General features: G+C 51.9%; 10 protein-coding genes across 10 annotated transcripts; 5 read left to right on the top strand and 5 right to left on the bottom strand.

The window, feature by feature from the left end:
* Nucleotides 1-141: 141 nt before the first annotated feature.
* Nucleotides 142-2,024, bottom strand: BO79DRAFT_291551 (isocitrate dehydrogenase (NAD(+)) IDH2). Its single transcript, XM_025689015.1, has 6 exons — nt 1,781-2,024; nt 1,648-1,713; nt 1,403-1,489; nt 1,210-1,332; nt 429-1,148; nt 142-360 (listed from the first exon to the last, which is right to left on the bottom strand). The coding sequence occupies exons 1-6, from the start codon at nt 1,868-1,870 to the stop codon at nt 289-291; spliced, it is 1,158 nt and encodes a 385-aa protein (XP_025533787.1). The 5' UTR covers nt 1,871-2,024; the 3' UTR covers nt 142-288.
* A 398-nt stretch (nt 2,025-2,422) lies between these two features.
* BO79DRAFT_291550 (exocyst subunit SEC5) lies at nt 2,423-5,607 on the top strand (the record flags this gene model as incomplete). Its single annotated transcript, XM_025689014.1, has 2 exons — nt 2,423-4,813; nt 4,879-5,607. The coding sequence occupies 2 exons, from the start codon at nt 2,423-2,425 to the stop codon at nt 5,605-5,607; spliced, it is 3,120 nt and encodes a 1,039-aa protein (XP_025533786.1).
* A 137-nt stretch (nt 5,608-5,744) lies between these two features.
* On the bottom strand, nt 5,745-6,680 carry BO79DRAFT_241515 (uncharacterized protein). Its single transcript, XM_025685126.1, has 2 exons — nt 6,381-6,680; nt 5,745-6,292 (listed from the first exon to the last, which is right to left on the bottom strand). Exons 1-2 carry the CDS (start codon nt 6,517-6,519, stop codon nt 5,796-5,798), a joined length of 636 nt encoding a protein of 211 aa, XP_025533785.1. The 5' UTR covers nt 6,520-6,680; the 3' UTR covers nt 5,745-5,795.
* A 386-nt stretch (nt 6,681-7,066) lies between these two features.
* On the top strand, nt 7,067-10,002 carry BO79DRAFT_183952 (uncharacterized protein; the record flags this gene model as incomplete). Its single annotated transcript, XM_025680295.1, has 3 exons — nt 7,067-7,761; nt 7,900-9,353; nt 9,414-10,002. The coding sequence occupies exons 1-3, from the start codon at nt 7,486-7,488 to the stop codon at nt 10,000-10,002; spliced, it is 2,319 nt and encodes a 772-aa protein (XP_025533784.1). The 5' UTR covers nt 7,067-7,485.
* Nucleotides 10,003-10,715: 713 nt separating this feature from the next.
* Nucleotides 10,716-13,079, bottom strand: capA (adenylate cyclase-binding protein). The gene is made up of 4 exons (XM_025681866.1): nt 12,871-13,079; nt 12,494-12,743; nt 12,140-12,441; nt 10,716-12,085 (listed from the first exon to the last, which is right to left on the bottom strand). Exons 1-4 carry the CDS (start codon nt 12,915-12,917, stop codon nt 11,092-11,094), a joined length of 1,593 nt encoding a protein of 530 aa, XP_025533783.1. The 5' UTR covers nt 12,918-13,079; the 3' UTR covers nt 10,716-11,091.
* Nucleotides 13,080-13,364: 285 nt separating this feature from the next.
* On the top strand, nt 13,365-14,696 carry BO79DRAFT_249129 (pfkB family carbohydrate kinase; the record flags this gene model as incomplete). The annotated part of the gene is made up of 3 exons (XM_025685757.1): nt 13,365-13,440; nt 13,524-13,775; nt 13,834-14,696. The coding sequence occupies 3 exons, from the start codon at nt 13,365-13,367 to the stop codon at nt 14,694-14,696; spliced, it is 1,191 nt and encodes a 396-aa protein (XP_025533782.1).
* Nucleotides 14,697-14,759: 63 nt separating this feature from the next.
* Nucleotides 14,760-15,526, bottom strand: BO79DRAFT_279470 (uncharacterized protein; the record flags this gene model as incomplete). The annotated part of the gene is made up of 4 exons (XM_025687982.1): nt 14,760-14,880; nt 14,955-15,137; nt 15,203-15,359; nt 15,454-15,526. The coding sequence occupies 4 exons, from the start codon at nt 15,524-15,526 to the stop codon at nt 14,823-14,825; spliced, it is 471 nt and encodes a 156-aa protein (XP_025533781.1). The 3' UTR covers nt 14,760-14,822.
* BO79DRAFT_212186 (mitochondrial 54S ribosomal protein mL44) lies at nt 15,470-17,027 on the top strand. The gene has a single exon (XM_025683156.1). It carries the CDS (start codon nt 15,584-15,586, stop codon nt 16,802-16,804), a length of 1,221 nt encoding a protein of 406 aa, XP_025533780.1. The 5' UTR covers nt 15,470-15,583; the 3' UTR covers nt 16,805-17,027.
* Nucleotides 17,028-17,224: 197 nt separating this feature from the next.
* BO79DRAFT_249127 (basic secretory family protein) lies at nt 17,225-18,193 on the bottom strand (the record flags this gene model as incomplete). Its single annotated transcript, XM_025685756.1, has 2 exons — nt 17,310-18,193; nt 17,225-17,247 (listed from the first exon to the last, which is right to left on the bottom strand). The coding sequence occupies exons 1-2, from the start codon at nt 18,178-18,180 to the stop codon at nt 17,225-17,227; spliced, it is 894 nt and encodes a 297-aa protein (XP_025533779.1). The 5' UTR covers nt 18,181-18,193.
* A 2,213-nt stretch (nt 18,194-20,406) lies between these two features.
* On the top strand, nt 20,407-24,012 carry BO79DRAFT_162129 (uncharacterized protein; the record flags this gene model as incomplete). The annotated part of the gene is made up of 4 exons (XM_025679056.1): nt 20,407-20,862; nt 20,916-21,034; nt 21,085-22,362; nt 22,425-24,012. 4 exons carry the CDS (start codon nt 20,407-20,409, stop codon nt 24,010-24,012), a joined length of 3,441 nt encoding a protein of 1,146 aa, XP_025533778.1.
* Between the last annotated feature and the right edge of the window lie 1,465 nt (nt 24,013-25,477).

Here is a 25,477-nt window from a genome sequence, read left to right as displayed (position 1 = left end):
TTTGTATTATTGCCTTTCTTTTCCTTGGTTCTACAATTAATTGTTCTTCTACCGGGACGGTAGACTAGGCATGATTCGTCGACCAAGCTACTAGCTACTAGCATCTTTCTTTTTCCAACAATGATTGACCAATTGGGAGTAGGAAGAACCAAGGTAGGAAGTAAAACAACATAAATGGCATCTAAATACATGGGAGCACATACAGTAGATCACTACATATTTGGTCTAGTCATTCACAGGCTAAAAAGGAAACAATTTAGGGGAATAGTACAGGCATGTTCCAATCCCTTACAGACGCTTCATGATGGCCTCAGCATACTCGTGGGTCTTGGCGGAACCACCCAAGTCACCGGTGAGAGCCTAAAATTGCAATTATTAGCATCGTGTTTTCGCAATGTTGACGGCAGATTGATGGGATGCTAGCTTACCTTTCCTTCGGCGAGGGTGTCGAAAGTAGCCTTCTGGATACGAGCGGCGTGCTCGGTCAGACCCATGTGCTGAAGCATCATGATACTGCTCAGAAGCAGAGCAGTGGGGTTGGCAAGACCCTTGCCAGCAATGTCGGGGGCGGAACCGTGGACGGCCTCGAAGATGGAGCACTCGTCACCAATGTTACCGGAGGGGGTCAGACCAAGACCACCGATCAGACCGGCGCACATGTCGGACAGAATGTCACCGTACAGGTTGGGCATGACAAGGACCTTGTCGTTGTAGGGGGTGGGGTCGGTAACGATCTTCAGGCAAGAGTTGTCCAGCAGCTCAGCATCGAACTCGACGTCGGGGAACTCCTTGGCGATGTCACGAGCAAGGTTGAGGAAGAGACCGTCGGACATCTTCATGATGGTGGCCTTGTGCACGACACGGACCTTCTTCTTGTTGATGGAACGAGCGTACTGGAAGGCGAAGCGGAGCACTCTCTCGGAGGCCTCCTTGGTGATGAGCTTGATGCTCTGGACAACACCGTCGACGACGACGTGCTCAATGCCGGAGTATTCACCCTCGGTGTTCTCACGGATCAGGACGGTGTCGACATTGTCGTAGGGGGTCTTGTAACCGGCAACGGAACGGCAGGGACGGACGTTGGCGAAGAGGTTGAAAGTACGACGGAGGGTCAGGTTCAGAGAGACGTGGCCCTTGCCGACGGGGGTCTATGTGACGAAGCGTTTAGAAGAAGATCTATCGCAAAACAGTCTAGAAGGAAGGACGTACAGCAAGAGGACCCTTGAGCGCAACGTAGTTCTTCTGGACGCTCTTGATGGCCTCGTCGGGGATGGCGGTTTTGCCGTCCTTCAGGATGGGAGTAACATCAACGGGCTCCCACTTGACAGGGGCCTGCACACAGGTAGTTTAGCATCGCTGGGTTTGTATATCATAGGCGATCGTAGGAAAGCGGGAGGCGTACGTTTGCGGCAGCGAAGATATCCTTCACCGACTGGGAGATCTCGGGACCGATACCATCACCCTCGATCAGGGTAACAGTGTATTTTCCCTATAAGGACACATCATGTCAACAACACCATTCATCTATGAACCATCCTTCGGAATAGCTGTTGGATATAGGCCGTTGTCGCAAGTTGCGGCGGAAGCTACCGGACCAAAGGATGGACGCAAAAAAATGTTTCAGGCGTTGCCCGGGACGCGACATACATCAGTGTCCTTCTGACCCTTGAACTTGGCGACGCGCTCATCGGCAGCAACGGAGTAAGTGCGGAGCTAGATGTGCAGTTAGAACGAGAATCCTTCCAGGTGATGTTGGCGAGGAAAGCGGTCGGTAGGTTACCTGCGAGAAGGGCGAGGCAATGCGAGGGGACACACGTGTTGTCCGCAAGCATTGACGGGCGGGAGCGACAAAGTTCCTGGCGGCAATCATTGTGATAAAGTCCCCGAGATCGACGTCAAACGGTCAAGGGTGGAATAAAAAGAAGGAATTGGGGGGGTGGTGAGGAGAAGAGAGGAGAGTAAGGAAGAGAAAGAAGAGAGAGGAGAGAGAGAGAGAGAGGTGGAAAAGGCGGCGGCGGGTTTCCTTGTGCGGGAACGAAGAGAGCAAGTCGCGGCGAAGAAAGGCACTTTAATCCATCCAGTGATTCTCGGCACCGCCGCTCCCGGTCCGACCGAACAAGAGACAAACTTGCGAGTTACCGTCAGTCCACCGGCTCCAGTCTGCTTCCCGTGCTTGATCTGATAACTCCCAAGCTAACCCAACGTCCCAAACGTTCCCTCCGAACTGCCTGTTCTGGCTGTGCCTATCCTTTCTATAGTTAACACCCTAATTCTGAACCCCCAATCGTCCCCACTCTGCTGCTGCGCGTTTTCCTGCATGTGGCCTCCCTAATCCCTCCCCTCCGTGCTTAATCGCTCTCCCCATAATAACAACCTCCGTTATCGCCGATTTCCCAAAACACCTACCCACCCACCCCCGAACATGGCTGACGTCGACGTGGCCAGTTACTATAACTTGCCCTCGGCTTTCCCTGAAGAATGGCCCGCTGAACTGGATGAAAGCGACCATTCTGAAGACGAAGCTTTAGAACGTCGTGGCTCGCGCTCGGAGAAATCCCGATACTTTGCTTTGGAGCGCAGCAATAGCACGCGGAAGGGGGTCACTCTAGGCTCCTTCAAAGGCAACAATGGTCGGGAGAATCTCGTCAAGATGGATGAGCCTGATCCTCTGGGAACAGGGGACAGTGTGCTCAAGATCCTCAAAATGCGAGGCTTGTCGCTAGATGAAGAGAGTCGCCTGCGGAATCGTTTCCTGCTCTCATCGACCTCCTTCTCCCCGGCGCTCTTCCTCTCCCAAGTCCATTCCGATGCGTCGATACGGTCCCTTCTTGAAGGTCTCAACATTCTCTCTCAATCAATTGACCAGAAATCCGCGTCGCTGAAAGTCCTCGTCGAAGCGAACTTCGAGCGATTCGTTCGAGCCAAAGCGACCATCGACAGTGTATATACAGAAATGAGAAATCAGGGCAAGAAAGAGGAGTATTTGAGCCCTCATGCCAACCGCCGGTCGGTTGGTCATTTGCGGAGCCTCTCGGGAAGCAAACAGAGCATAGCTACCTCGGCCCTTTCCGACGCAGGTCCCGGCAAGAACGCTCTGACGAAAGAGAGCGAATACGGCATGAAGGGTATCCGTGTTCCATTGCTCGAGGCATCTGTTAAAGCAGAGGAGGTGTGGGGTCCGGCATTGGGAGGACGTGAAAGGGAGCAGGTGCTCAAGTCCGTTGTCGACACTATGGAGAAACATAGAGATATCTATGAAATAGGCGGTCACCTTTCCAAGTCCATCAAGCAGAGAGACTATGACTCTGTTTTTGAGCAGTATCGGAAGGCAAGGGCTCTATCCAAGACTGCCAGGGATATTGCCGATACCGCAACGAGCAAGCACCAGCCATTGACGGATGAAGAGGCCCATGTTATTCTGGCCATGGGACGAATGTGGATAGATGTTGATTCGCAAATTCAAGCGTTCAAACGCGACCTGTGGAGGCGCCTCAGCGATGCGCCTACTACCTCGACCACAGTTACTGCTACAGGTCCCGTAGAGGAGCACATGGAGCTTATCGGTGCTCTCCTGGAGCTAGGGGTCGATGACAATCCTATCTGGGTATGGCTTCTCAGTCGCTACGACTTTTTGAAAAAGAAGATCACGGCATTCTGTGACCGTTGCAAGGTCGAGATAGAAATTCTGAGGCGTCGACTGGCTAGTGGTGAGAAACCGACGCCTCAGGCAGTGGCATCGTACCTCCGATTGGCCCCACGCGACGGCGCTCTGGACACCCAAACCATGCGCGATAGCGACCAAGTCATCGAGCTCTGGGAATGTATTAATACCTATCTGAGCAGGCTGTTGTCCTCTGAAGGAGGTCTCCTTGGCGAAGTCTTCGATTTTTGGGAAGTAGCGCAATCCTTCATTGACGGCAGCAGGCAAAAGCTTCTTCCAGCTGGGTTCGAGGGAGAAAGTCGCAAACACCACCGACTTTCGTCCAATGACGCCAGAGAGCTGCAAAAGGGAGTCGTCGAGCTTCTCAATCTCATCCGCGAGAGTGTTCTCTCACTGTTCGCCGATCCCCCGGTGGACGATGTATCCCTCCTCACCTCGCCAATCTCCACAGCCAGCCCCAGCAGCCCTGGAAGTCGGGGCGTAACCCCAACAGAGTCGCGTTTCAAGCTTGATCCGAAGAACATGCCCTTCCCCACACCGAAGCGCGGGGAGCATTGGGAAGACTACGCCTTCTGGCCACCATTCTCGAATTCTCTCAGTGGCATTCACTATCTCAGTCAATGTCTAGTGCTCATTGGCACGGCGGCTAGTGAGATGGCCGCCTTGGAGCCTGTGGTGCACAGTACCAACACCCGTGATCTTCTCAAATCCCTTGTGAGTGTGGCACGCGAACGCTCAGTACGTGTGGCATGCGCAGCTTGGGGGAAGGATGCCGAAATTTGCAAGATGTTGGAAGACTGGACTCGAGACCCGGAAAAGAGAGACTTGACCAAGATGCCTGGTCTGTTTGTTGCCTTTGAGAACGCAATTATCGCGGGTATGCAGAAGATCCTCTACATCCCTGAGGCTATGGCAAGATCTGGTTCCGTCGATGTTGTGACCCAGCCCCCTGCCAAACTACTACAGATGGTTCGCACCCAATTTGTGTCTAGTGTCTATAAGGCGCTGAGTGGCCTGGTTGAGAATGCGGAACATCCTACATCGTCGGAGGATGAGGATGAATGGATCGCGGCTGGCTCTACGGTGCCACGAAGCCAGTTTGACACATCCCCGTCGCTACTCATTGCGGATGCGGTCGATTCTCGGAATAGAGTAAGTAGATCATCGATTCTTAACACGCCAATCTTCTGCTAGTTCTTTGGCTAATGCGTCTACAGAATGTGCGCATCCTCTTGACTTTGTCAAACATCAAGGCATTCCAGGCCGATCTCGTTCCGCAGCTGGTCGCCAACTTTGAGAACTCATTCTCAGTCCGGTTGACTGAGGAGGCCAAGACCGTCCGCGATGTGCTTAACCAGATCGATGATCGCTTGTTCCAATCGTACACTAAGCCGACCATCAACGCGCTGAACACGACGATTGTCAACAGCATCACTGCCCCCGACTGGGAACCGGCATCGTCCCGCCCGGATCAGGTCCGTCCATACGTCTACACTACCATGCTGGACCTGGTGCTCGTACACACAGAGATTACCACCACCATCCCTTCGACGTTGACGGCCGTGCCGAGCCGCTCCTCATCCGCCGCCCAATCTTCATTGCTCTCCGTCGTCCTGACGTATTTGCTGACCCAGGTGTCGACGTCGCTTCTAAACGCCTTTAGTTCTCGGTCCTCGTACACTCTGCCAGCTCTCATGCAGGCCACTCTGGACACCGAATTCATCGCGCAGACTATGTCGCAGTTCTCGACCGACGAAGCATCCGCGATACAAAGTCAGATTTATGTTGAGCTGGATCGACGGACCACTCACGAGGCACGCGCACGGCTTCAGTCTGAGCTGGGAGAAATGAGAGGCATCCTGAAGCGCTTGAGAGAAAGAACCAAAGGCGAGTTTGCATGCTTCCGAAAGCCGCGGAGCGGCAACGGGCACAAACCATCCGCCTAGATCGATCCCACCCTTCGTCCCCACAAGAGAAAATACAGATCATCTTGAAAGTAGTAGCAGCCTGATCCTTATGAAGAAGATAGAAAAAAAAATGTAGTCATTACCTAGTGGGTATCATATTCAAAGCTTTTGAACACCTTCGCAATCAAATCAACATTGTAAATGCCCTGCCATGCATTATCACCATCTTATGCCTTCCCAACCAACCGTTCCACCCGACCCAACAACACCTTACTCTCCCTCCCCAATCTCCTCTTCCCAGCCTGATCCGGCCGTTTTGCGCGCGCCATCGCCTCGCGATCCTTCTGCCTGAACTCGCGCTCCTCCCTACGCTTCTCCGCCTCCTTCCTCCGCTTCTCCGCAATTTCCATCTCTCGAGCAAACGCAGAGGGCTTAGGCTTTCTTTCACGACGTCCCTTCGCATTGCGCTTCTCCCCACGCTGCGGTCTACCAGCAGCAGTAGGTTCGGGTTCCGGCGCCGGCTGGTCTAGCATAGCCTGTCGGTCCGGGTGAAGTTCCAACGACGCCGGGGTCGGGTCCGCGCGCTTGTTATCCTCGTCTTGATCTTGGGCATCGTCGGTGTAGATGGGTCTAGATGGAGCGGCGGCAAGCTCGGCGGCGCGAACTTTGGCGTAAGCCTTTTTGACCTTGGCTTTTTGAATTAAATCGTTTTTAATTTTCTGGGCTATATTTGGTTTATCTTCTGTTAACTTTCACGGTTCTAGACTGGAGTAGTGAGGGGTAAGGAAGAAGAAAAGGGGAAAAAAACTCACTCTTGCGACGGTATGTTCCATCTGGGAGATTTGCAGGACCGACGCTGAAACCCTTTCTCTTCTTCACGGGGGCATCGTTGGTGGTTTCCCGCTTCTCGTCGGCGGTGGTGGTATCGTCGCGGGAGCGTTTCGGGGCCATGGTTGGTCGGGGGCTTGAATTGGTTGTCTTTGCTTTGCTTTTCTTTTCTTTTTCTTTTTCTTTTTCTTGAAATTCGACTCCGATCGCGGAATGTAAGGAGCGGTGTATTGGGCAGGAAACTAATCCAGCGACAACGTGGCGGGGGTGGGATGTGTTGTTCGTTGACCTTTTTTTTTTAATTACTGTAGAAGAGAGAAAAAAAAAAAAAAAGTTTTGGACGGCAGAGGCCGAGCGGGTGCAGGAACTCGAGTTTAGCGGGTGATGGGCTGCTCTTGCAGGATGTTCCCAAGCAAAGCTGCGTTGTCTCCACCGGGAATGGCGGGATTTTATTGCAATAATCAGGAAGATTGCAGGGAAGAATTCTGCAGGTGTAGGGTTACAATGGAGGGGAAATTAGAGGGGGAAAATATAGAGTTGGGCAGGGAAATTGATTGAGGGTCGACCGATGATGGAATCGAAAGCGTTGCCTCCGCATCTTCTGCCTCTTTTTTTCTATTTTCTCCTCTTTCCGCATTTCTCTCCCCCTCACGTCTGCTGCTTTCTTGGTCTTTATTCTCTTTACTCGCGCCCGATTGATTCTCTAGTCGTTTCAGATGTCCTGTTAAATTCCATCGCTCAATTATTCCCGGTCAGTCTTGCTATCTTATCGTCTTTACTAAATATAAATATATATATACTCCGTACCTTCTCTCATCTTCCTTCCTCTGGTTCCCCACGCCCCGAAACAACTTACCCACACCGGAGCCAGTCTTCAAAAGGCAGATCAAGTCATCGTCGACTCCACCGTGACTCTTCCTCTTCCTCTTCCGCCACTTCGGTTTCTGCGGATCATCGCAACCTCTGCAATCCCCTCTCCTCTTGCGTTATCAGGGTCCTCGTTGTCCGTCTCCCTGATCTCTCTGCTCCTGAGGTTGCGATGTTTGCCCTCTTTTCCCGTCATTCTGCCCATTCCCTCTCCCGGTGACCATGCCCATCTTCCAGGATCCGGAACACCAGCGGCTCCAGGATTTGTGGTCTGATGATCACCAGCCACGGCTTAATGCTCGACGTCAGACCATTTCCCCCTGGAAACACCCTCCTGGGGAGCCCCTGGGCAGCCACCCCCTCACGGGGTCCCAAAATGTCCCATACGAAGGCCCCTCTCCGGATCGAAGCCGGGCGGGAATGCATGCAACAAATCGCGAGGAACTGATCCAGTATATTAAAAGCGCCGATGCGCCCCGATGGGCATCGCATCATTCCGTATGTCCTGCCACTGTAGTGCACACTTTTTTGTCTCGGGTTCTTCTTTTCTCCTCCTTTGTTCTATCTTATCTAGAACAGCAGAAGCTCCATTGTCATGTATCCGAGACCTTGCTAACCCCATTCATTCGTTATTAGTCGGAAAGCAGTCCGAACCCTACCTCTCAGACATCCGATGTATCTTCCGCCAACATGAAAGACAAAGCACCTGTAAATGCTGGTCCTAGCGACCAGTCTGACTCGAGTGATCAGCAGTTAGCATCGCCGGCCGATATTGAACGCCCTCGCTCAGCTTTACATTCAGGAGACTTTAGGGAAGGAAGCTCTCAAGCCCAGAGCCAGCAGCACGCCCCGTCATCACCGGTGCCTGGTCGCACCGTCAACGCACATTTTCCACTACTGAGTTCCTCCCCGACGACGCCTTGGTTCAGTACTCCCGTCTTCCCAGCCTCTTTACGAGGCCAATCTCTATCTGTTCAGACAGCAACCCCGACAGCCCGTTCCCGGGCGCCCTCTCTCGGCTCGTTCTCGTCGAGCTACATATTGAAAGCCCCGACGAGCCCTCTTGTTCACCAGGCAAATAATACAGACCTGGACTTCTCTCCTCGGCCGGAGTATGTCGGTCATTCGGACGCCATCGACAAAGTCAGTCGCCGCCGTACCCTTCCCCCGGAAACATTTCAGCACTTGCAGGCATCGCATGGGGGCCATGCAGAGGGGATCTACTTCCAGTCTGATGCTCATCGCACACCATGGGACACGGCAACATCTTATCATCTGCACTCCCCTCGGCGGTCCCTGACTTCCACATACAGCCTTCAGCTTGCATCCTCGGTCCAAACTCCGATCACGAGGGTTCGAAGGCCCTCGGTGGGCTCAGAAGTCTCTTCCAGAGCACATGCGCCAATGGTTGGCTCATACGAGGAGTCTATCCTCCGTGGAAGAATGTCAATGAGCCCTTCCAAGCCCTTGGACTTTACCGCGCAAATTGGCGTCCTCGGTAAAGGCAAATGCAAAGCCAACCTCAAATGCCCACCGCACGTGACAATCCCCTTTCCGGCGGTGTTTTACAGCTACCCCACGTCAGGCAGTGGCCGCTCAATCGCGGACGATAGCCCCAGCCCTTATGTTGGCTCGATAGATTTGGACAATTTCCTTCCTCGGGACACGTCCAGTGGTAGCAGTCGACGTCGCAGGCGCCATCAGAGCCCTGCAGGAACACACAACGACTGTGTCATGGGAAACACCACAGAACTTAAGTCAACCGATCAGGAAACTCTGCGCAGGCGCGAAAAAAGGCATAGGAGGGCGGAATCGCCCAAAAGTCCACCGGGTGGTTGCTACCGAATCCCACAACACGGTCAGTTGCAGATCATGATCAAGAACCCCAACAAAACAGCGGTGAAGCTGTTCCTCGTGCCCTATGACCTCAGCGATATGGAGCCGGGGACAAAGACATTCATCCGACAACGAAGCTATTCGGTGGGTCCCATCATTGATATGCCTTTGAGCGCTCGAAAGAACTACGGAACCGATCGCCCTGAAGCGTCGCTCAACGCTTCGGAGGATCCCAAAGACAAGCCGACTCTACGGTACTTGATCCATCTGAACATATGTTGTCCTTCTCGGGGCCGATTCTATCTTCACTCTAGCATTCGTGTTGTATTTGCCAATAGAGTTCCCGACGGTAAGGAAAAGCTTCGCAATGAAATTCAATGCCCTGATCCCCGTTACACGCCTTACAAACCCTCGCGGGAGTCCAGTCATACACACGCAGCTGCACGGTCATCAACAGACCAGATGCCACACAAAGCACCCACAGATCGAGAACCATCATCGATGCTGAGTCCATTGGGGGCTATGACCTCACGAGAGCCCCCCTACTCCGGGAGCTCCTCCACCTGTGCTCCAGAGGACCCGTTCTCAGACCGTACACTTGCAGACCGAGAAGGTGCCCCACGGGGCACCTCCAGCCTCTTCAGTCCTCCCCAGCCTTCCTCACATCCTTTTCGGCCTATTCCGTCACTGTCTCCAGGGCCCAAACTCGACCCAAATTTTGCGGAACAGTGTAACACGGAGCGTGGGCTCTATGGTAAACTTAGTAAGGGTGAGACCGGCTACGGCGGTTATCCGTTCGCTTTCAACGGTTCCGAGGCTGGTGACAGCCTCCTTGCCAGGAAGCTGAGGGGTTTGGACGTGCACAAGCACGACTCTCCTGACCTGGGAAAGTCCCGTGAATAACGCCGGCACGCGTTTAACCAGCATGACGTCGCCCGTATCGTGATGGTAACCTCATTTTCTTTCTTCATTTCTGCTTCCTCTTCTCCATTTCTCTTATACATCTCATTGAAGTGTGCATCTCTCTCCTCAAGCAGGACGGCACAGCACAGCGGGACAACCTCACGTCTTCCTCAACTAACAGCACAGCACTATACCTCTTAAGCGCAGATGCAGGATCATCTCATTCATTATAATTTACCATCCTGCCGTTTCACCCAAAATAAATACGCACGGCCAGGCGCACAGGACAATCATCACAGTACGGGAACTAGCAAATATACCCACCTCAACATGTCACCCTTTCTCTCTTCTTTACATATTCCACTACTTTAGATATCTTGAATAAGTCTTTCCTCCCTTTATCTCTCTCCTTTAGCCGATACCTTCAATTCTTCCTGATGTCGATCGAACACTAGTTAAACAACCGATGTGGACTGTGCGTTCAGCAGCAATAATCTCTCTCTTTGTTCTATACTATCGTTGGGAATAGCAGTGTCATGCAGTCTTGTAATTGTTTTCGGGGTTGGGGGGGGCCTAATACGGAAACAATCTGATTTTACTTTGTGTTTCGCCTTGATTCAGTCTGCACTACGCTTGTGGATGTTATATAACATGTGTCGCATAGTTACTGTAGGTTTTGATGTGCGGTAATTGGATTATCTCCTCTTTTACGTCTCTTATTATCCCTTTAAGTACTGTGTAGTTCATGGTTGCTGGGGGTGGATGGAGTGGGGAAAGGGGGAGGGACACCTGAGGCTCATCCTGTTTCCATACACGTCCTCACACGTCCTCACACGTCCTCACACGTCCTAAATAGTAATAGCGGAAGATAAGATTTCAACGGAAAAGAAAAGATTTTATCTACAGGGATTGAGTAGAATAAAACACAGCACTGAAGTTCCAAGAAGTTGGTTTTCAACTGCCGCATATTATCGCCTCCATTTTGGGTGGCAAGGGTAGTGATAGGTTGTGGTTGTTGTTGTCGGAGATGGGGGGTAAGTAATATCCAAGATTCTACATGTATATGCAGTATCTATCCAATAGGCAAATCTAACCAGCGTGCTCAACGATCTCGTTGACCAGAACGCCGTTCTTCACGTATGTCTTGATCTGCTCGGGAATGGGGCACTCCTTGGTATCCTCGTCGGTTCCCTCCTTAGGAGGGAGCATGATGTTGACTGCAGTGCACTTGCTGGAGAAGACCTCGGTGGCCAGGCTCTGCTGGCCCAGGTAGACGGTAGCGCCATCGACCTGGTCCAGGAGGAGGGTGGGGACGACGCCGTCTATTTGGAGGGCGAACTTGGGGGACTTGATGACGTCAAGGCTGCTGACGAGGGAGTCGACGATAAGGGAGAGGCCGGTGCAGTTGTCGATGGAGATGGCGTTGGCCTTGTTGTTGATCTTGATGATGGTCTTGTTGCAGCGCGAGATGAGGATAGAGTGGTTCTGCTGCGCGTTGATCTCAACGATCTCGCCCGGGTTATCGAAGTTCTCGATGAACCATTTGCTGCCCTCCAGATCCTTGCGCGGCGGCTTGCGAGCGCGCATGCTCTCCGGCTTGGGTTTCTTGCTGGGTGCAGGCGACTTGCCCCGAACGGCGCTACCTCCGGAGGTTGGGCTATCGGGAACCATGGAGCTGGCGCGAAGGTTGGGGTTCTTGTGCGTCATCTGGGATTTGTCGACCTTCCGAAGACCAGCGGTGACGGATTCACCTTGGTTCAGCTGGTCGAAGACAGCTGACATGTCTGGTGCAGCTGGGGCTGCTGCAGGCGGAGGAGGAACGCCGGGCGGCGGGGGAGGAGGGGGAGGAACACCGCCAGGAACGTTCAGAGTCGGAACTGGAGGGGGTGGCGGGGGAGGAGGAGCAGCACCGCCGGCGGCAGGGCCAGAGCTACCGGCCTTGACCTGTCTAAGAGCTTCTTGAGCGTCGATTCCATCCTTGTCGTTCCAGGTCAGGCCCTTAGGGTAGTGCTTCCTCAGGTACGCGGCGAGGGACTTGTAGATCTGGTAGTAGGCCTGGATGTACTGGACGTGGGTACGGTCCCTGCAACATGGGTCAGCTCCAGTTGGGATTACAGAGGTTGTTTAGGCGGCGCACTTCTCCTTGTATTCCTTCAGGACCTTGTTTCCGTAGTATTCGACACCTCCAGCCATCTCGGTGACGAAATCGGCGGGCTTGTCCGCGAAGAACCAGCCCAGGGCAACAATACCCTCCGCGACTGCGCTGAAGTGGTTGAAGAGAGGAGAAGCTCTGTTCGACTCGCGAATGTTGTTGATGCTGTCCGAAGCATTGTGGAGGCCCGTCATGAGCTCCGGGGGCTGCTGCTCGGGCTTTCTAGCTTTCGTGGACACAAGGAGGTAAGTGCGCTCGGCTTCGAAGGCTTGAAGGACTACCTTGGACTGCGAAAATTGTGAGCAATGCACTCAGCAGAACATGCGCTTTCTCTCCTACCTGTTCTCCAACTAAGCCGTTGATCTTTTGGCCCAATTCCACAAAGTTCCGGACATCCTCGTTAATCAGTGTGTCAAAGTCCTGGATTTGCGGCGGGATGGGAGGCGGCGCGGGAGCCGCAGCGGGAGCTGACTTGGGAGGCTCAGGAGTAGCAGCTTCAGGCACAGCAGGGGGGGCTATGGTCTTGGGCGAGTTGGGGTCATCCAGTGACATAGCCATATCCTCCAAGCGGGAGGTTGCGGCTTCCAACCTGTTGGCATTTCCAGCTGGTTAGAAACACATGTAACCGGTCGCACATGGTACTGATAGAGGGATGTATAGAAGAATAGAAGAGAGCACAGCGCTGAAGTTCCAAGCGCATCTGATTCAAGGCTTACCGCTTGATAAGGGTGGTAAGATTATGCATGTGGCTTCCTGTCGCCATCTTGACGGCCCCTGTCGAAGTAAGGAGGGAGGGAGCTATTGATGACAGTCGGAGTAAAGGAGGACAAAGGGAGCTATTAAGGGGCACGGGCTACCGTGTGCCACGATTGAGAGATAGAAGAAGGGTCAGTAGCGACCTGTAGGCAGAAAAAAAGAAGATGCTGAGGAGGGAGAGGATCAAGGCAGCCGTTGGAATTGCATGAGACGGCGATGCTCCTGACCCGTGCCTGAGGCCTGGAGCTCCTGATAGTGGGTCATACCATACGGTACGCCAGCGTGGCTGTTATCCGCCCGTCTCCCATGACGTTGGTGGTATCAGCCGGTAATCCGATAAGGCCGCCATGACGGCGACTCAAGCGGCGGATTGGATTGAATCCCTCGAACCCCGCCAGAGTACAATATCTCACCAGTCTTTCTCCCTTCAAGGTAATTGAGCGCTTCCGTAACCATGTTGAAGGGTCATGGCTCCTCGGAGCACTCTAGAGATAATGTGGACTTCTGCACAATGGGCATGTTCATCCTTGGTACGCCATGATCTACCCATTCGCAGTCGAAATCGCACTATGTACTTACGGAACCCCCCTTTCCTGTGATATAGACGATATAGACTTCGATGGAACAAGACCAAACGTAAAGAATGTTCTAGGAGGCGCAGCGTCGTTTGCCGTCGTTGGTGCCCGCTTGGTAACCGGAAGAGAACATTCGCAGGCCGTGAGCTGGATTGTGGATGTTGGCTCCGACTTCCCTCCAGATGTTCTCGATCTGCTCAAGTCGTGGGATACAAACTGTGTATTCCGGGAGGACCACAGTCGTTTGACAACCAGGGCCTGGAATGGTTACGGTCCGAATGAGAAGCGAGGTCGGTATCCATCCTTAGAATCTGCAGCTATAACGACACAAAAACTAATTTGTCGCAGACTTTAAATACCTGACCCCAAAGTTGCGCCTGGAACCAGAAATGCTGTCTGATGCTCAGGTGTTCTCCAAGACCTTCCACATGGTCTGCTCATCCTCGCGTTGCATTTCAATTGTACAAACAATCTTGCGCAGACGGGAGGAACTACAGCGAGCAGGCAAAGCTCCCCCAGTGGAGCACGCTGCGAAAAGACCTATTTTCGTTTGGGAACCTGTGCCGGATCTATGCACGCCAGAAGAGCAAGAGCGGTTCCTTGCGGCAAACCAAGTTGTAGATGTTGTGAGCCCCAACGAACTGGAACTCGGAATGATGTTTGGCCAGCCTGGATGGAGCGAGGACACCGACTATGGGAAGAGCATCGTCAAGAAGATCCTTGAGTCAGGTATTGGTCCAGATGGGAACGGGCATTTGGTTATCAGAGCCGGTAAAGACGGCAGCTACGCTTACTCTAGATCCCAGAGGGTCTGGCTGCCCGCCTACCATCAGCCCAGTGCTTCAGGGGTGTCAGCGGTGATTGACCCCACTGGCGCGGGCAATTCTTTTCTGGGTGCCCTGACACAGGGCATGGTCAGTTCAGGCAGAGAACCAGCCAATCTTGTCGACTCGGTCCTCGCAGGATCTACGGTATGGCAGGAAGCAGTGCAAGCTGCTGCACAGCATAGCCAGGTCTTGACGGCCTTGATTTTCGCTACTGTGGCGGCCAGCTTCGTAGTGGAGCAGATCGGAGTGCCGCGCATGTCTACATCCAGTGATGGAAAGGAGCTTTGGAACGAGACTGAGTTCACGGAACGGGTCCGTCTGTACACACAGCGCTTGTATCGAACATTGGAAGAGTCTCCTCAGAAGCACTTTCAGATCAACTGACCGTATGGAAGAACGCCCTTCTATTGTCGTACAGCCCACAAAATTATGAAACAAAACCTGGCATGCCATAGAAAACCACCACAGGTACTCATTTTCCCACAACTACCTCTTCATCCTGTTGCCGCTCTATGACCGGTTCTGGGCGGCCAGCTGCTTTTCGTGTTCTCTGATTTCCCGGCTCCAGCTAGATAGAAGCAATATAAAGTCAATGACTGCTGCTTAGAAACACATGACACGAGATTGGCTGAGGGGACTGACTAGCGACTGGGGAAGAATCTGCCGGGTTCCGGCATCTTGTCACGGTGCTCACGGTCGGCACTGATGCTCCAGGTCACAGCGACAACTCCAAGGACAGCGGCGCCAATGATGGCCGTGTTGACCCTCCAGTTTGCGGGCTGAGCGTACCAGCCACCCGCGGGAGACCAGACTTCCTTGGGATACCTGCGGAAAGAATTCAGTCAATCTCAGATGCAATGGTGGTCCCAGGTGGGAGAAGAGTCGCATACGGGATCTTGCCGCCTCCACCCATGGTGTATTGAGGGTATCTAGAATGAACGTAGGGAAAAGACGTGGACAATGGCTCGCTGAGAAGCTCGTCGTTATTCTGAGCGGGTTGGAAGCCGAAATGGCCGTCGTTCGTCCCTCGTCCCAGACCCCGTGACGCTATATCCGTATTTGGTTTAGCGCCACCTGGCCGATTCTCACACGACCGCCAGACCCCGTGACTTTCTCCGAAGCTCGACTTTTCTCTACCGACCAAAAGTTCGTGCCGGCTCAAGTTGGATCTGCCCCCGTCTTGAACACTCCACGCCACGTCCCCGGGCGGTCATTACAATTGAATTCGGTCTTTTTCTAATTTACGGCCCAATACCCACACAGTTGCCCAGATGAAGAGGCTGCAGCTCCAACGATGGAGCAGTTCGGTCCTTTCGGCGCAGGCCCGGACTGGTGGCCGCCTGCAGCACCGTCTCTACACTGGCATCCGGCATCAATCGACCGCTTCGCCTGCTGCGCCGGCTGCCAATGATCAATTGCTCGAGGAAGACCCTCTAGCATCATCTATTCGCCCCCCTACCTCCCGACAGTCGAAGTACCAACTCCCGTCTCCCCCGGTCGAGGCCGCACGCGAGTCCGCCAAACTGGCTGCGCTTCACGCACGACTTTACCTCCCTTCACGATTACCCCTCGAGACCCTCGCTCGCTCTCTCGTGGACGCCTCGGCTGATCCCAACCCCAAATTCAACAATGAGTCTCTGGCCACCCTTGGTCACGATTTGTTGACACACTACACCTCCGAATACCTCATCTGCACGTATCCCCGACTCCCCTTGACCGTTATATTCGCAGCCATGTATGCGTATGTCGGGCCTAAGACATTGGCCGCAATGGCGAGAGAATGGGGTGTGGAGTCCGCTGCTGCTCCTGGTGGAGAAGTTGACCCCGGCTACCTGCAGTTCAACAGAGTCCTCCCGGGAGTTGATGTGCACTCGAAGCCTGTCACTGGCACAGCGAGACCTCACGAAGATCAGACACATTGGCGGAAGTCGATCACGTCAAGTGTCGTCTACGACAATGAGTTCGGAGACCCAGTCAAGGGGCCCAAGGATCCCTCGGAACAGTCCAAGCAGGACGCCCAGAACATCCAGGGCGTGACCGCCGAACAGGCTAACGCAACCTTTGTGCGTGCTGTGATGGGTGCTATCTACCTGCACGCAGGCCGCCCTGCTGCCAAGCGTTTCTTTGAGCAGCACTTCCTCTCTCGTCACCTCAACATCTCCGACCTGTTCAACTTCTCCCAACCCGCTCGGGATCTTGCCCGCCTGTGTGCTCGGGAGAACTTCGAGCAGCCCGTTGCCCGGATCATCAGTGAAACCGGTCGCAAGAGCCGACACCCCGTGTTCGTCGTTGGCATCTACTCTGGTCAGGATAAGTTGGGCGAGGGCGCTGGCGCCAGTCTGCTCGAGGCTCGTTCCAGGGCTGCCGTCGCCGCCCTGAAGGGATGGTACTTGTACAGTCCGCTGAACGTGCGTGTGCCTAGTTCGATGGAGGAAGAGGGAGCCGCGCCCTGGAAGCCGGTGCACGTGGACTTGGGCGAGGTGATTGTGTAGGAGTGAGCATGAGAGATTTGAAGAAACGGCGTCACACATTATATCTGTTATAGATGTTGTCAATGCGGGATTGACAGCGATGCAACATTACATACTGCTACCCCCTCATCTATTCACCATTGCAAGGATTTGTACAATATGGGAAATCTATTCTTTTATTTTTCTTCTGATGTTATTTCTATGTTCATGTTATCCGATTTAAACGCTATTTTTTTTTTTTTTTGTATTGCATCTTTGAAGACTGGCTAGAGATGGACTTGGGATGACGCTGTTTACAGACAGTTACTCTAGACGAGAAGTACGTATATAGAGGTATGTACTTTACTGAATGAATGGACCTTGCGCACAACGGACAAGCATGGCACCGTCAACAGCACCTAATAGGTAGTAATACCCTTCCTGGAAAGACCCTGACGCCATTCAGCCATCACCATACACCAAAGCTATACTACTCGTAATAATACCCATTACACCCGATCAACAATCTCATCCTCCCAACACCCACCACCACTACTAATACCAGTACCACCACCCCCATCCAACCATTCCCCATACTCCTCCCAAAGCTCCAAAACCCCCCTCCCAAAAAGCCCCTCCCAGAACCCATCCGCATAACCCACCCTCAGCAACCGATCATTCAACATCCCGACAGCCCCCTTACCCACCTTAACATCCTCCAACCAAGCCAAAAAGTACGCCGTATGCTGATATCCTTCATCCCACTTATCCGCTCTCTCCTTCGCCGACGCGGGCCGCTTCCAATGCGGCGGTTCCAGGCCCGCCTTGAGGCGCACAAAGTCCGCGATTCCTTCGATGAGGCCGCCGGGGGGTTGGTGTGGGGTATTAGGAGGAGAATCTGGGGGCGCGGTGTGCTGGTAGCAGTGGACGAGTTCGTGGGTGAGAACGCCGGTTAGTTCGGCGGTAGGGTTGGGATTGTTGCCGTTGGTGGTGATGGTTTCGATGTAGGATAGTGATAGGTGGATTTCTTTGTGGTCGTTGTCTAGCTCCGTGCCGGTTGTGTAGGCTACGCCGGAGATGGCGCGGAGGAGGAGCGTTATGGAGCGGGTTGGGGGTGGGGTGGGGTGGAATGTTGGTTGTTTCTGGTGGGGAGGGATGTATAGGTGCTCGATTATGGTTGTGAGGGCGGTGGTGAGTGTGGTGGTTAGGTCCGGGAGGAGGGTTAGGAAGGTCTTTGAGGCTGGGTGGCGGAGGTTGTTGATTTGGAGGCGGAGGGTGGGTTGGGGGATAGTAGGCTGGTCTTGAGGGGGAGGTGGGTTGGAGTTGGAGCTGGGTGGTGAAGATGAAGGTGGTGGTTGTTGTGGTTGTTGTTGGGGTGGGAGTGGTGAGGGTGTAGCTTGGGGTGTGGAGGTTGACATTGTTCAATGGGTGTTGTATACTTAGTAGTAGTGTATGAATTATCTATAGGATGAAGAGAAGATAGAAATGTAGTAGAAATAATCTAAGACGGAGGATTACTACGTCGCTTATAGCAAGGTTGAAGGCTTGAAGCATGGCGTCGTCTAGTCAGTAGCGCATGCAGCATAGCCGCCGCAGGGGTCGCGGAAGCCCACCCAATCAAGCGCAGACCAGACTATGGACAATTCATCGCGGTGAAGAAACCCGAATTAAAGTTGATCAATCGATGCTTGACGCGAACAGCCCCTCCACCGACCGTCAGGTTCGCTTGTTGCATCGCGCTTGCGCGCGCGCACTGTGACACACCGAGGCTGGTCCAAGTGCCCGCCGTCTTTTTTGGAGTGATCCACCGCGCGGCGCGGCGATCGAGTGGAGTTACTGCAGTCTAATTTAAATCCACTTGCAGTGTGACTGGCTGTGGTATGTGATTAGTTTCAAAAGCAGGATTTAACCTATTTAATATTGTTCATTGTTCTGGATTCTATCGATATTGTGGTCTCAAGGCTATCTGTAGACTCTGCGCTGGGTATTTGGCGTTTACCAGTGTAGTCAAGTAGTAATGGTACAGTAATCATTGATGACTCACCTTCAGTGTTTTTGGTTGCTCGGGCTGCGGGTGTTTACTATTACTAGTACTAGTAGCAGTTGTGATTATATATTTTCAGGGGGGAGGAAAAGAGCAAACTAAGGAACACGTCGGCGCAATTTCAGGCTCGGTCGCGTAAAGCAATTACTGTCCAACGCGCCTTTTACTCCGTGAATCTGATGTGATATTTCAAATTACCAGTCATAAAGAATAGTCTACTACTATTCTCGAATTTAATAGAACGTACTAGTAGCATGTATGCGAGGTTGGAGAACTGTCTTGGCCGTGGAGTTAACTATCGATAAGACTGCATCCAAAAATGAATCTATCCCCACGGTCCACCTTTAGTTAAGAGGTCACCCAGACCTTCCGTTAATAAAACAAGGGGAGAAAGGAAAATAGGGGTAGATGAGAGAGATACTACTAGTAGTACTACGCGTAGTGCGGCGGAGAACCGAGAATCAGGGCAGATGAAGAAGAAGAAGAAGAAGAAGAAAAAGAAAGGGGGGGGAAGAAAATAGAGCCATAGTATTAATGAGACTCAGAACAACCATAATCTTACTTAAAGCAGAACTCCAGTTCGTCAACAACAAGTTGGGCAGCTGCCATAACAACAATCAATTCGTGGCTGCAGACGAAAAAGTTCCAGTTCCCCCACTTGTTTACCCAAAACGGGGTGAATCATTGCGGGTAAACAAAGCGAAGAGAAAAAATAAAAAAAATAAAAAAAGAAGATTCAGGGACAGCGCGCCGCCCGATCATCGACCACCCCTCATTTTTGCGATCATCCAACGAAACCAAACCACCCACATCTCTCCATGCATTACTATTCTGTAACACTCTGCACTTTGATATATACCCCTACATACCGATCGCCTCGCTGTCATCCTTTGAAGTGAACCAGTCTGGTGGAGTCGCGTCGGCCCGATAAGCGAAACAGGCGCGGCGATAAGCGCTGAGAAGTTTCCCCGTCACTGCGTCACTTTGCAACCCTCGTCGCTACCTCATCCTCCTTCTCCTTCCAGATCAGAGCTCATATTGTAACAACTCCCTCCCTCCCTCCCTGCCCTGCCTGCCTCCCCCATTCGCCTTCTCCGTCATCCTTCTCATCGCGACTACCCAATATAGCAGGTATGTGCACTTTCCTCAGCGCCATCATGTTGTTGTTGGCTTATGGACTCCCCCCGATCTTCCCCCTCTTCTCTTCTCTTCTTCTTCTCTACAACACCTGTTTACTACAAACTTCTCTCCCATACCACGTTTTGTCAAATCGAACTTCAACACTCTCACGCTCTTAAACCCGCATCTGTTTTCTTTGAATTTGCCTTTTAGAGAAGAAAAGAAGAAAAAAATTGTTTCGTTGTTCTGTTGTTCTGTTCTGTTTCTATCATTCTAAGCTGTTTCTTTGTGAGGTTGAGTACTGCTTCTAACAATGAAATTCAGATTCGAACTCACTCTCGGCACCGCCGAGCTCAGCTTTGTGGTAGTCTTCCTTGCGTTGTTTGGAGTTTATTGGTTCATCTTGTTTGCTTTTTGCTTTTTGTCTGTTTTTCTTCTAATTGAAGCATATGCATCCAGTGTGAAAGACTGGCTCGCAAAAATGGAACCAAAAGCTACTGAGTTGGTAGCCACTTTAAAGAATTTGAATCTGGCTATAGATGCCAAGGTCAGCTTTTTGAATTCTGTCAAGTCGGACATCAAACAGAAAAATGTCCCCGAGAGCGCAATACCATCGATCTTTGATGCGTTGCGTTTGTCACTTGCCTCTTCCCATCAGACACTTCTGTCTGCTGGTTTCTCCACGATGGGTCACTTCTTGAAGCGACTGTTCATTCAGGAACAGCATGGTATAGTTGCTTCGCAGGCTCGCCACCTTTACCCGGTGCTCTTGGAACGCCTGGGCGATCACAAGGAGCGAGTCAGAGCACAGGCGGCTCAAGCGTTCACAGACTTCTGGCCTGCAGCTAGCCATGAAGTTGAACAACATGTGCTGGGAACGGCCCTTGTCGGCAAAAACAACAGAGCTAGGGAAATGAGCATGATCTGGCTAGCTAATGTAAGTCTCACTCCTATCGATCCTGAGCAAAGCTGACCGAACTCCGCTGGCAGATGGCTAAGCAATACGGCTTGCTCTTCCGTCCATATGTCCCTAGTCTTGTGGCATGTCTCGAGGACGCCGATAGTGCCGTCAGAGATACAGCCAAGGCGACCATTGTCGAGCTGTTCCAGTAAGTTTCGTTGGTCTTCTCCTCAAGCCTCTGCCGCTAACTTGACTTAGGAATGCACCCGCACATGCGAAGGCAGATCTCAAAAAGCAATTGAGTGAACTCAATGTTAGAAAGTCTATTGTCAGCATCATTCTGACGAATCTTGGCCTTGAATCGGATGAACCTGATCATCTTTCACGACCGGCCTCGCGTATTGACCAGAGACCGGTCTCACGTGTTGATCAGAGACCAGCCTCACGTGTTGATCAGAGACCAGCTTCACGTGTTGACCAGAGACCAGCCTCACGTGTTGATCAAAGACCGACCTTGCGAATTGAACAGGGACCGAGCTCGCGTGATGAACAGAAACCAGCCTCGCGGATTGACCAGGGACCGATCTCGCGTGTTGAGCAGAAAACGGCCTCACGCATTGAGCAAAAACCAGTCTCACGCGCCGAGCAGAAAACGGCCTCACGTATTGAGCAGAGACCGGCCTCGCGTGTTGACCAGAGACCAGCCTCGCGTGTTGACCAGAGACCAGCCTCGCGTGTTGACCAGAAACCAACATTGCGAATTGATCAGAGACCGGCCTCTCGCGTCGACACCGTCACTCAAGACAGTCTCATCAGACCGGCTAGTCAGTCCGGCACACGGCCAGTAGAGCCTACTCCTTCCGATGTGGAACCAATCATTGTTTCATCCGCTCGGGAAATTGATGAATTTGTGCGTTTGATGACACCATATTTCGAAGGACGTGAGTCCGAAGATAACTGGGTGCATCGTGAAAAGAGTGTCATCACTTTACGCCGACTTACGCATGGTAATGCGCCCCATGCATACTCTCAGACTTTTGTCGCTGCTATCAAGTCGATTTTGGATGGCATTTTCAAAGTCGTGAACTCTCTACGAACTACTATGGGAACAAACGGATGTCTGCTCATTCAAGATCTCGCCCGAAAGTGTGGCCCTAGAATCGATCCGATGATGGAGATCATCCTGCAAAATCTCATCAAACTCTGCGCCGGTATGAAGAAAATAACGGCCGAAAATGGGAATCTGACCGTTGACACTGTTATTGGAAACGTGTCTTACACTCATCGAATCCTCCAGCATGTCTACGCCGCTTCCCAAGACAAAAACGTCCAGTTGCGTCTGTTCTCAGCTGGATGGTACATCACTCTCATCAATAAACAGGCTGGTCACAAGTCCTCCATTGAACACGGCGGTGGAACCGAGCTCATCGAGAGAAGTCTGAAGAAAGGACTTGGTGATGCTAATCCTGGTGTTCGTGAGGCAATGAGGAAGACTTTCTGGACATACCACAGCGTCTGGCCTCAGAAAGCCAAATTGTGAGTTTCCACTTTCATGCTGTTCTGTGACCTTGGTGAATATTTTGGCTAACGGACTACAGTATCATGTCGGACCTTGACTCCAAGTCACGGTCGCTATTGGAGAAAGATCCTGCTAACCCGGCTGCTGGCAACAAGCAAACTGCAGACCGACATGCTTCGAAATCTTCTGCAACATCTCAAAAAGCCCCTACAAGCAGCACCAACGTTATTCCGGGAAGAAGTGCATTGAAACAGGCGATCGCAGCGCAGAAGAAAGCACACCTTGCACCAAAAACTGCTATGACCCCACGGCCTGAGTCGGCTCCTCAGGTCTCATCTTTGTCCTCCGCACCCATGCGGCCCATGGGGAAGAGCCGACGGCTTGAGCCGACGCGCCCGGCCACGCCAGATCAGAAGGAACCTGTAGAGAAGGCGACAAATCAGGTCGTCATTTACGAAGACACGAAGGAAAAGAACGATGAAGTTGCGGATGAAGCCGAAGAGCGGTCTGTCAGCATAACTTCCACTGTTGTACACCATCCTATCGTAGTGGCAGACCCTCTGAGACTGCGCGAGATCCCTTTGCCCAAACCATCGTCCCCTATTGCGAAGGGCAATGAAAACTCTGTTCCAAAAGAGACAAAACCACCTACCACTCCGTCAGTCCCTCGTGATGCACCGAAAAACAATGCTCTAGAGGAACTGTCGAAAAATGAGCCAGACCATCGTGATAATAGGTCACCACAGACATCTATGCCACGTCTTCCTTCGTTACATGTGCCGCGCACACGTCCCTCTACCGGACCGAGTAACGACACGGCGACGCATCGCTGTCCTAAGTTTGAGGCAGCACAAAAACGCTTCGAGGAGAGACGTCGAAGCATTAGTCCCCGCTCCAAGGACCCAATGAAAGCGAGACAGACTCTTGAGAAGGGAATCCCCAGGATTCACTCTAAGAGTATGGACATTCATGGGTACCACAAATTGCAGGGGCTAATTGAATTTCACGATAGGCTTTTTGACGACGAAGAACAGTACTCCGAGCTCCTAGATGCCCTCTTGGGCGAACTCGAGAGAGCACCAGACGAAAAGCAGCAATACTTCGGGCGCCCGCTTGACCCCAAAGCGCAGGTGCTTATAACAGTGCGTTACACGTTCAGACACATGAAACGACTTGTGGACAATGGTGGGTCCACGATGTCGTTGGGGGAGTATGCATCTCGTATAATCAAATCCATCATCAGAGCCAGGAAAAATTACGACACTACTTGCTATATGGCGATAGTATTGAATGAGACCGCGGAGGAGATGGTGAGCGCGGCAGAGTTTGGGGACATTGTTAAGGCTGTCGTGGACGTTGTCTCTGCGGAGGAAGCGTCGCTTAATGACCGTGCTATTCTTATGGTGTTCAACATTCTTACGGATATTCTGCGTCAGATGACCTCTCGTGCAGCTCGCTTCCCTATGGATGTCCTGGAGAGGCTGGGTGATCTCGCTAGCAAGTTTCTAACATCAGAGCAAGCGAACATCCGGCAAAAAGTGACTCAGCTGTGTGTACACTTGCATACAATGACTGCCGATGATGAGAAATTTTGGAAAATCATTGGTCAGGTCTCTGAGAACACTCGGAACTTACTCCTATATTTCATTGCTATGGAGCAGTTGTGAACAAAGCGTACCCTGTGTTGTATTATTAGCATCGCTATTATTAGCATCGTTCTTGTCAGCATCGTTATTGTTAGGAACCAATCCGTTATTGATAGGACTCAATGAATCATATTAATATGTTTGATGGATATCATTGTGCATTGTGCAAAAACTGAGTTGCGCCCTCATCTCCCCAAGAGATGAGACTGTAAACGCCAGAGTCTCTTCTCATTGTACTGTCTCGCATCTCATATCTCCTCCACTCCTCAGGCTTCCTGCAAACTTCCTCCACTCTCCTCCCGTGTCTTGCTCTTACACCACCTAGCTTCGCGTTGGAATGTTTTCCTTTGGCATTGGATTGTCTGCTCTACACCATGTACACCTCTTGGCGCAGTGGAGAACGAGCCCTCTTCTCTTCCCTTCTTCTTTACAACAGCCCTCTTTTTACTTAGAAATCCACAAAGTCTCTTAAGTCTCTTTGAACTCCCCCAAACCGATAACACTCTCGAGTACATTGCCTGCTTGTTTCCCACCCCAGCACTCCCTAGGAGCAATCTTATAGGGGATGTGCATTGTGAGCCGCAGTGCTCAGACCTCAGTCCTTTGCCGGATGGTGAGCGGCCTTGACGACACCTCTTCGTCGTGTTTTGCGAAGTATGTGTTGACAGGATCCCATCCCGTCTAAAACCAGTGTTGATGTTACCGTCGCAAGTGCAGAGCTGGCATTCTGGTCAGTTTTGATATCTTTTGATTGGTTTGCAAGATCATCTCGAACTTGCAAAGGCCTGTGTGCTTTCCTTGGAGAAACCCCTCTTTTTTTTCTTTTTTCTTTTTTCTTTTTTTTTTTTTTCTTCGTTCCTCTCTTTGGTCTTCATCATCCCCCCCCCCCTCTCCTGTCTAGACCATCTTCTTTCTATATTTACCTGAACCCATATGTAAAGTCACAGATCTCTAAGGAGTGTTTTACCACTCTCAAAACAACTTGCTTATGTTCCTGGGCTGTTTGTAAGACCAACTTATGAGCGCCCGGGGCTTTCCCCAACACTCGCCTCTCCTCTCCTCTCCTCTTCGACTGGGTGCACCCCGGTCTGGGATGTTAGCTAAGGTATATGGTGTCAGACATATCAACGGTAAACGTCTCTAACGGCTTCAGATGCAGCCAGTCTTTTATGGGTGTTTTATTCAGGCTGGACCAATGCTATTTACAAGAAAGAAAAGGCGACGAGGAATCAAGAAGACGAGAGTATGCTCGATGCATCAAAGGGGAAGATGCCCGCTCGCTGCATCTTCTTCTCTCCCTACACACCCTACACAACTCTCACAAATCGCATGCTCATAACTTTCACACAACTCTTCAATACTACCCTTGCTTGCTCTTTGTAAAGAGATACCCCTTTAACAAAAAAAAAAAAAAAAAAAAAAAAAAAAAAAAAAAAAAAAAAAAAAAAGAAACCTGAGGGCGAAACCGAGCTTGTCTAAGCCGGGT

The sequence above is a fragment of the Aspergillus costaricaensis genome, assembly GCF_003184835.1.
Source record: "Aspergillus costaricaensis CBS 115574 unplaced genomic scaffold BO79scaffold_69, whole genome shotgun sequence".
NCBI classification, from domain to species: Eukaryota; Fungi; Ascomycota; class Eurotiomycetes; order Eurotiales; family Aspergillaceae; genus Aspergillus; species Aspergillus costaricensis.
The sequence above is the reverse complement of the archived record's forward strand: the minus strand, read 5'-3'. Positions and strand labels throughout refer to the sequence as shown.

Coding starts and splice junctions, on each gene's coding strand:
- BO79DRAFT_291551 (XM_025689015.1), bottom strand. CDS start 1,870: ATGATTGCCGCCAGGAACTTTGTCGCTCCCGCCCGTCAATGCTTGCGG. Junction 1,490..1,647: donor AGGGTCAGAAGGACACTGAT/GTATGTCGCGTC, acceptor GTGTCCTTATAG/GGAAAATACACTGTTACCCT. Junction 1,333..1,402: donor ATATCTTCGCTGCCGCAAAC/GTACGCCTCCCG, acceptor ACCTGTGTGCAG/GCCCCTGTCAAGTGGGAGCC.
- BO79DRAFT_241515 (XM_025685126.1), bottom strand. CDS start 6,519: ATGGCCCCGAAACGCTCCCGCGACGATACCACCACCGCCGACGAGAAG. Junction 6,293..6,380: donor TGGAACATACCGTCGCAAGA/GTGAGTTTTTTT, acceptor AACCAAATATAG/CCCAGAAAATTAAAAACGAT.
- capA (XM_025681866.1), bottom strand. CDS start 12,917: ATGGCGACAGGAAGCCACATGCATAATCTTACCACCCTTATCAAGCG. Junction 12,744..12,870: donor CTTACCACCCTTATCAAGCG/GTAAGCCTTGAA, acceptor AAATGCCAACAG/GTTGGAAGCCGCAACCTCCC. Junction 12,086..12,139: donor CTGAAGGAATACAAGGAGAA/GTGCGCCGCCTA, acceptor CCCATGTTGCAG/GGACCGTACCCACGTCCAGT.
- BO79DRAFT_212186 (XM_025683156.1), top strand. CDS start 15,584: ATGAAGAGGCTGCAGCTCCAACGATGGAGCAGTTCGGTCCTTTCGGCG.